The 10000-nt window shown below is 37.8% G+C and overlaps 1 protein-coding gene across 1 annotated transcript in view; it reads left to right on the top strand.

Moving 5' to 3' along the window:
* Nucleotides 1-4626: 4626 nt before the first annotated feature.
* The window catches only part of LOC143020636 (protein 60A-like), a 39866-nt gene continuing 34492 nt past the window's right edge, over nucleotides 4627-10000 (top strand). Inside the window, exon 1 of the mRNA XM_076177133.1 lies at nucleotides 4627-5262. Coding sequence (XP_076033248.1) covers nucleotides 4839-5262 — 424 coding nt within the window. The 5' untranslated portion in view covers nucleotides 4627-4838. The remainder of the gene's footprint in view (nucleotides 5263-10000) is intronic.

Below are 10000 nucleotides of genomic sequence, written 5' to 3'. Positions count from 1 at the left end.
TAGCGTGGAAGATATTAATTTGAATTTAGTGAATATCATCAGGGAATCTGCAGAGAAAGTAGGAAGTGCAAAAACATTAGAGAAAACAAATACTACAAAGCTACAAATAACCTAATTAAAAGAAGGACCATGCAGATTTAAAGCAGGAGAGACGAAATAGAAAGAGTAGAACTAAACAAACTTATCAACGAAAGGCAGAGATCAGAGAAAAGAGAAACATGGATGAAATAGAGGAAGCTATTTGGAAAGGTAAAATTATTAAAGACACAGAGCGCAGACATGCTTTAGGAAGACAGTAAATTATGTTTGAAAGATAGAAATAGAGAAATAATTAGATGTAGAGACAAAATGATAAAAAGAGTAGAAGAATTTTACCAAGAGCTTTATTCGTCGAAGACCGTAGTTGAGTCAGTAAATTCATCTGTAGACGTTAGTAGTGTACCAAAGATTACAAAGGATGAAGTAGAATTTGCTCTAGAAATATGAAACGAGGAAAAGCACCTAGGGAAGATGGTATATCAATAGATCTACTGAAAGACGCAGGGAAATTGGTTCATATTAAATTAGCTCAGTTGTACACCCAGTGCTTACGTCAAGAAAGCGTTCCTGATGCGTGGTGCAATGCTATAGTGATTTTGCTTCATAAAAAAGGAGACCAGAAGGACCGATTAGCTTGCTATTAAATGTATATAAAGTATTCTCGAAGATCCTTACAAATAGACTAAGTCAAGTTTTTGATGGAAACCAACCGAGAGAACAGGCACGCTTTACGAGCGGATATTTGACTCTAGACCATTTGCAGGCGATAAACCAACTAATCGAGCAAACGACAAAATGAAATATAACTCTGTGTTTAGCTTTTGTAGATTACGAGAAGGCCTTTGACTCGGTAGGACAAATAGCAATACTAAATTCGCTACGCAAACACGGTAGAAACGAGCAGATCGTAAGAGTTTTAGAAAAGATTTATGCGAAAAGTACCGCTATAATTCGACTACATAAAGATACAGAAAAGATCAAGATCGAGAAAGGAGTACGACAAGGCGAAACAATTTCACCCAAACTATTTACAGCTTGTTTGGAAGATATTTTCAGAAGGTCGAGTTGGGAAAAGAAAGGTTTGAAGATTAATGGCGAATATTTGAACCACGTAAAATTTGAGGATGACATTATTTCTATTTCAGAAAAAACAGAAGACTTACAAGGTATGCTGAGTGATCTAAACAAGGAAAGTATCAAAGTAGGTTTAAAAATGAATAAGAGTAAAACCAAAGTAACGCTCAACACGAAAGTTCAAAGTAAAGAGATAGTAATTGATGGTGAGAGTCTTGAAGAAGTTGAAGAGCATAATTATTTAGGCCAGATGGTGAAAGTGACGAAAGATAAATGAAATAAATAGACGCATTACAATTGGTTGGAAAGTGTTTGGTAAATATAATAAAATCCTGAGAGGCTCTCTACCTTTATGTTTGAAACGTAAAGTTTACAATCAATGTATTCTACCAGCAATAATCTACGGGTGTGAGACTTGGAAGCTGACGAAGGCGATGGAAACAAAGCCAAGGACTGCACAGAAGAGAATGGAGAGATCAATGATGGGAATAACACTGAAAGACCTAAAGAGAGCAAGTTGGGTGAGAGAGTAGACTAGAGTGAAAGATACTGTGGAGGCAGTAAAAGTTGTTGCGAATGACTGATGAGCTATGGAGCAAGTGTGTTACTGAGTGGACGCAGCGAAATAGGAACCGTGGAAGAGGGGGACCAGACATAAGGTGGAGAGACGAAATCGAGAAGTTTGCAGGAGTAGCGTGGCAGAGGATGGCACTGTCGTGTGATTCATGGAATGCTATGAATGAGGCCTTTGTTCACCAATGGACTCAGGATGGCTGATTTGATACATACATATACATACATAAATATATATATATATATATATATATATATATATATATATATATATATACATATATATATTAACAACCACAATGCACTTTAATTCTAAGTCATCAACACTATATATATATATATATATATATATATATATATATGTATATATATGTATATATATATATATATGTATATATATATATACATATATATATATATATACATACATATTCTAACAACCACAATGCACATTAATTCTAAGCCAACAAAGGCCAGCATGTTGAAATTGAAATTTGGTACTGCCCAGGACTCAAACCCGGCATCCTCATGACAAGTGCGAGAGTGACTTACCAAGTCACTGTCGCACTTGTCATGAGGATGCCGGGTTCGATCCCTGGGCAGTACCACATTTCAATTTCAGCATGCTGGCCTTTGATGGCATATATTCAAAGTGCATTGTGGTTGTTAAAATGTATCTCTTATCTCTCGGACCCATTCATTGTTGTACATATGTGTACATATATATATATGTATATATATATATATATGTATATATATAGATGTATATATATAAATATATATACACTTTCACACACATAATATATATATATTTATATATATATATATATATATATATATATGTATGTATATATATATATATATATATGTACAGTATACACACACACACACACACACACACACACACACACACACACACACACACACACACACACACACACACACACACACACACACACACACACACACACACACACACAATCTATATATATGTACATATATATATATATATAAATATATATACATATACATATATATATATGTATATATATATATAATATATATATATATGTGTATATATGTATATATATGTATATATGTATATATACATACATACATACATGTGCTATTAAATTCGATAGCATTTAGGAGGTTGTTAATCTTCTTATGGGTATTCTCAAGCTTTCTAACAAGGACTCGGCCATTTGTGGGGTGGGCATAAACCAGATTGCCAAAATAATTCATTTATTCAACGTTTCGCCTGCAAGGATACATCTCCAGAAAAAATCTGTAACACATAAATTACCGACATACAGAAACAAAGAACAATATATATATATAGATATATATAGATATACATATATATATATCTATATATATAATATATATATATTTGTATATATGTATATATATATATATATATATATATATATATATATATATATATATATTAGGAATTTGTACACGGTAATCGAATCTCCTCTTCCTTAAGGCTCTATTTTACAGTGCTGTGGGTGAAACTTTTTTGTTTTTCGAAAAAAACATTTGTGATTAATATTAGATCTCTATTTTCATGAGGGTTATCCCCTGGTGATTTTATTAAATTCAGTCAAACCCCCTTCATCAAGACTTTAACATCAACTTTTGAAATTCACATTATTCTTTTAATTCATCATCTTGTCATCCAGCTGTTTTTTATTATGCGATAACATCGTTGAGAATGAATGGTAGAACATCGACATTCTATTGAATGAATTAGTTTTAGGGAAGCGGGACGGGGTAAGTTAGTGAGTGAGTGAGTGAGTGAGGGGGAGACCCAGAGAGATCAGGGAGTGGAGACCAGTGTTTACGAAGGTCAATAACGACTCCATCGTCCTTATTTTCTCAACATTTTGTTTCACCCTACGGCTATAAACTGAGACAATATACCTATTAAATAAAATAGATTAAATCAGTATGGAGAAATTACTCTTATTTCATATATTAGTTCTTTGAAATATAAAGATAGAAAGACAAGTAAAACGATTAATAACTGGCAACTCATGTTGGGATATATCACCTGGGTATGCTGGGCACATATATGACTTGGTACGATAACTTCCCCTTCCTCGTTTCATCAGTTTCTATTAAATGCGTTGATTATATTTGCATGTTCCATTTTTGTTCTTCGTCTGATAACGATGCAATGGAAAAATGAAAATTGCCAACAGAGATTTCAACGCGCCTTTAGAAGGTAGAGAGGGGTAACATGATCTACTGTACGTTATCTATACTTCTTCGTTCACTCTCCATTGCAAAAAGGTTCGATCATGTACAAAACGCAGTTTAATCATCCCATGGTCTTCTTCACCACTTATGAAAAGAATAAACACTCTATCGACAATTGCTAACACACAAATTTATTGAAACAGGAATGCGCTGACTCTTGGTGTGATTTAGATTTTGAAAGACAGAAAATACACTAATGTCAACATTTATGAACACAAACACATCTGCAAACCTTTAAACAGAGACATATACATACGCTGATATATTTCCAAACAAACCACGTACGCTGCCAAACGCTCCACGCGCGCGCACACACACACACACACACACACACACACACACACACACACACACACACACACACACACACACACACACACACACACACACACACACACACACACACACACAGATACACACACACACACACACACACACACACACACACACACACACACACACACACACACACACACACACACACACACACACACACACACACACACACACACACACATACACGCACATACTATATATACGATAAACTGAGAAAATAAAATGAAAAGATGAAGTTAGTATGTCTTCGTTAGGTCTCAAACTGTCGACATTTTTCCAAGAGACCCTAAACTCTCGACATTTTCGCCAAGAGATCCCGAGAGGCGAGAGATACCCCAAAGACGAGAAGGGGAGTCAGTAGTGATGCTGAAAGGAGAGTAGGGGTATGCTCGCGATGCCGGGGTGATGTGGCGAGGGTTCCAGTAGCACGATTGCTTCCTTTTTGAGTGTTATAGTGAGTGATATCCGTGCTGGGAAGCAGATGCCTTTGGGAAAGTGTGCGGTTCATCGGTGGACAAGGAAGTAGACCCGAAGCTGAGGTTTGTGGTATGTGCGTCTACAACTCAGCCAGCGCCAGATACAGGCACGAAAGAACTGCCCAGGCAATGCAGCGCAATATTCTCCTAGTCTTGGTTGGGGTGGTCCTCTGTGTCAACTTCGTGGGCGTGCGCGCCTTCTCGGGTATATATGTGGACAATGGGCGTGGGATGACGGTGCTGGAGGAGAGGTTGAACAAACAGGAGAAACAGATACTTCAGAGCGAGATGCTTCATCTGCTGGGTCTTCCCTCACGCCCGCGTCTACACAAACATCACGCCCGAACGCCTAAGGTCCACGCTTCCGCCCCCAAATGGCTGAAGGGTATTTATGACACATTGGACGACCGTGGACATGCTCAAGCTAATGATCTTGATCCTGAGCATGTGGAGGCCGTGGGACAAGCAGACACCATCATCACATTTGTCAACAAACGTAAGTGAAGGGCGATGGTTGGGGCTGGTCGGGAGGAGGATGTGTGAAAGAGGATACGGGTGCTGTTAGGGGAAGGGGTTGCTGATGCCTGGTGGGGTTCTGAACGAAGAGGTGGGGGAGGGGGACGGGGTGAAGGGGAATTATGGTAAGCAATAGTCTATTTTCTATCTAAATATTTTCAAAAAGCGGTGAAAAATGCCTGCAGAGAGCCACTACGGAAATAAATAAAAATAAAGCAAGATCAAATGAAATAAAATAAAATAGCGTAACGTAAAATAAAACAAGATAATATAAAATAGAATAAAATAAAATGCTACAGAAAGAAATGATCCAAGAGTATTATCAAATCGAAGCCAAATGCCGGTATAGAGGATCGAGGTGTCTTGACATTCCCTTCTCGAAAAAAAAAAAAAAAAAAAAAAAAAAAAAGTGATAGGCAGATGAAAAGGTATCGGGGGAGAGAATTCCAGAGCCCCCTAGTGGAAGGAGAGAGTGTACTGGTTAATTCTCATAAAAAGGTAGCTGTACAGAAAAAAATGTGATTTTTTTTTTTAGAAAACTTATGCGTTGCTGCATGATCTCTTAAGGAGGGAAGGCACATTGCCCGATTTCTGAATAGCAGAGACTATGAAAATAGAGAGAAAAGAGATAATAATAATAGACAATAATACAAAAAAAAAGAAATAAAGTAAATGACAATAGGCAAAAATAAATAAGTATGCAATTTTACGCTAGGGAGGGATGGGCTGCTTCGCCATGAAAAGAAGCGTCGACAAGGCTTTGGAGTCTACCGTGCTCAGGACTACTGATTGAGGTGAATCTGCCCAAACACGAGAAACGTACACCATGCAGGTGAGAATGAGTCCCCTGTACAAGGTCAGCAGTGTGTTGGAGTTAGGACACCTTGAGGGCGGTACAGAACAACTTATTTTACAGAACCCGCTATAGCAATACTTGAGATGGTAGTTTTCAATTGAATTTACTAGTGAATGGTGGACCAAAAATGTTTAGGGTGTCAAAGAAAAAAGTTATGTGCCATTGAAGAAAAAGAGATAGTTCTGTAGATGATTGTGTCTAGTGGACAGATAAAGAAATTGAGTCTCGGTGACATTGGACAGTCTGTCTCAGTCAGGTATAAAGGAGATATTCTAGGCCCTTCTAAGAATGGGTCTCAGTTGGAGGACGTCCGGAAACTCATGTATGATAACATAGAGTAGTACTCTCAATATAGAGTATACAGTATAGAGGAACATGTGTGGTCAAATAGGTCATTCATGGATAAGACTAACAAGAGATAGGCTATAACCCTGTGGAACGCCAGAGAGGGAAAAACAGTGGCTGTCTACAACAGCTATAGAACGGCCAGGAAGCAAGAAAGAACAAAATGAGGGAGGGGAGAGAGGGATGGATGTCGTACAAGGGTAAAGATGTGTGCCAGTTGATACACCCTCCCCACAAAAAAAGAAAAAAAAAAAAAAATCAGAACGAAATTATTTCTGGTTAAAGTTCTTTGTGGAAGCCATGCTGGCGATCAGAGAAAAGATCATGAGCCGAAAGATGTTTCATAATCTTCCTATTAAAGATACATAAGAAAAATCTATAGGATGGAAGTTCGGGGGAAGTGATATGTTGTACAGTATGTAGGCATATGACAGGCACATAGGTTAGGAGTAAGTTGATAGACAGAGTTTGCTAAGGTCACCATAGAGGCACTTTTTTTTTTATTGTTTTTCCTATCTTTTTTTTTTATTAATTTTATTTGCAAGTGTTCAGTTTATTAATGAGCAAATTTTGAACAACTCAAGACCAGTTTATGAGTTTGAGACGTTTGAAGGGTATGGCTCTATTTATAAACCTTTGATGTAACAAATATTTAAAGCAGGATGTCAAAGATTTAAGTTGGAAAACGTGTATGGAATGTAAGCCTCCATATCCAAAATGGTCACAACCGGTTACATTGAATTATGATGAAGCAAGAGGTCGGCAGAAGATCTTTTGGTCTATAATATATATATATATATATATATATATATATATAATATATATATATATAATATATATATATATATATATATATATATATATATATATAAGTTGATCTAACTTATTTTAAAGGTTTCAAACCGTTACATTCAGTCTCCTCGGGTGGAAGTTCATTGGCGACGTGGTTAGTAAAACAGTTACCCTTCACCAGGTTAAATCAACGTACTGACAGCTAGAGGCCATTTTTTCTCGTCCGGTTAACATTTAGTGTGAAAATATTTTTAATTTTGATGTTATCAATTTAATCGTCACTTTTTTTCAAAGAGAACAGGTCTAAGTTATTTTCATAGTATTTGTTTCTTACATCTGGTATGAGTTTTGTGGCTTATCATTCCAAACTATCGGTGTCTTAAATGGGATTTGGAGATCATATAAAGACAGCATATCATAAGTGCAGACGAAACAGTGATTGGTTGATGATAGCTGGACTTCTTGAAACTCGAAAATCGCGTCACCAAAGAAAGGATATGACCGACCAAGTGTGTGTGTGTGTGTGTGTGTGTGTGTGTGTGTGTGTGTGTGTGTGTGTGTGTGTGTGTGTGTGTGTGTGTGTGTGCGTGCGTGCATGAAAACACACACGGGCACACAACACACGACTTAGTTACAGGAAGCCGATGTACAGTATGTGTTCAAATCCCTTTAAGTTCATGTTTGATTTTTTCTGAGATGTCACAGACAGGCTGGATAAGTGGTTTGGATTCCATATCTAAGAGATTACAACTCCATTTCACGTTCCCACTTCATCTTTCTTCTCCCCTCTTTCTCCTTTCCTTTTTCACCTGCACGAGTATGGCTCATAGAGCATGACAACATATGAATGGAGGAAAAGTATAATGCACCATAAGGCCTATAACTACTAGGCAGTTCCATGTTTGGCTTGTCATCCCTATCCATAAATTTATTCAATCGTCTCACTGCATGGTTACTAAGTCTATTCCATTTGTTAATCCCTCCATTGGTAACCCAGTTCTTGTATATTTCCTTCTTAAATCGAAATTTGTCCAGTGTAAATCCATGACTGCGAGTCCTGTCCTGCTGTCTCAATATTATAACTATGAAGATGAGGTATTTTCTGAAAGACACCCTTATGAGAAAAACTGAGACGGATTGATATTCCGGATTGAGGAGAAGTTACTCGTGGGGTCCTACAGGGATCGGTGCTGGCCCCAATAATGTTCCCCACATACACTAAAAATGGATGAAACAACTAGTTACACCATTCAGGGGGTGGGACAAATATCACGCAAATGGTACAAATAATGAAGAGGATTTATTTTTTATTTTTCTATTATTATTTTTATTATTATTATTATTTTTTTACATTGTGTGGACAAGATTGGTTCCTTGAATGTAAGATTAAGTCAAACACAGAAAATGCATACTTTTGGAAATGGTTGAAAGCAAGAATTGACCGTCACGGACTTTTACAATGCGAAGCGATACAATTGCAAGTACAAGGGAGAAAGGCGTCACTCTTGGTTTCGGTGTGGTGGGCGCATACTGTAGGTCTGTGTAATTCATCACGGTTTTGGGTCACGTGTTGGACTCGTGCTCGACAGTTATTATGCTGATGAGTGCCAAGGCTCGTATAGCCCGATTTGTGTGTATTAGTGTGTGTGTGATTCACCACGGTCTTGGATCACGTGTTGGACTCATGATCGACAGCTACTACTCTCCCGGATGAGAGCTCAGAGCTCGTATATGATCAATCTATGGGTAATGCTGTGACCTTACACACACAATCAGTCCCAACTCCCCGCCCAGGAGAGTTGGAATAACGACTCGTAGTGCAGCGATACTGAAATTATTTCAGCCCTGGGCAGGATTCGAACTCGGACCGCTGTAATAGCGATTGCGAACGATACCACTTCGCCGTCGAGTATGTGTGTGTGTGTGTGTGTGTGTGTTTATGTAGTTTATTTATCTAGTTATACTCTATGGGAAGGGGAGCTATGCTCGTGGTGTCCTGTCTTTGTATCTAGCAACATCTAGGTGTGTGTGTGTGTGTGTGTGTGTGTGTGTATGTGTGTGTGTGTGTGTGTGTGTGCTAAAGAGGTCGCGTGCAGCTGAATAAAATTTGTCAACCAGCAGCCATAATAAAATGATAAATAGTGTTTGTCGGTACGGAAGGGGTTCACTCTGCGGGACGCATGGCGCTCTCTTTTATTGATTTAGGCTGACGCCCGACGATCTCGTACATTTTTGTAGGACACCTGGAGTGATGTGGCCTTTGCCCTTGATGGGATGGAGGCCACGGTGATGAACGAAGGGAAGGGTGTTTGTATTTCTATCTTTCTATCTATATTTCTACCGAGTAACTTTTGTTAAACCGGCCCTTTTTTCTTGTTATTTTTTTCATATCACTGAACTCTTTTAAATTCGTTTCGTATAAGTACTGTTTTCATTTCTGTATTTTGTGCTTTGGCAAAGTTGTATTTCCCCTGACCGTGTGACTTCTTATTGTTTTCCATCCCTATTTCCAAAATAAGTTCGAGGACTACATGATCACTTTTACTTCAGTGATTCAGTCGCATCTTATTCTTTTATTATGAACAATATACTGAATCATTGTTAATTGTTGCTATTTTCAGCAGTGTGTTGTCCCATCATTCATCACCTCCACTTGTTTCACACTCCTCCCCATTTCTCCTCTTCACAATTAAAGTCTCACATCAGCGTTACAGTATATATATAT

The sequence above is a fragment of the Oratosquilla oratoria genome, chromosome 3 (assembly GCF_046742065.1).
Source record: "Oratosquilla oratoria isolate Oo_2021 chromosome 3, ASM4674206v1, whole genome shotgun sequence".
Lineage (NCBI taxonomy): Eukaryota > Metazoa > Arthropoda > Malacostraca > Stomatopoda > Squillidae > Oratosquilla > Oratosquilla oratoria.
The sequence above is the reverse complement of the archived record's forward strand: the minus strand, read 5'-3'. Positions and strand labels throughout refer to the sequence as shown.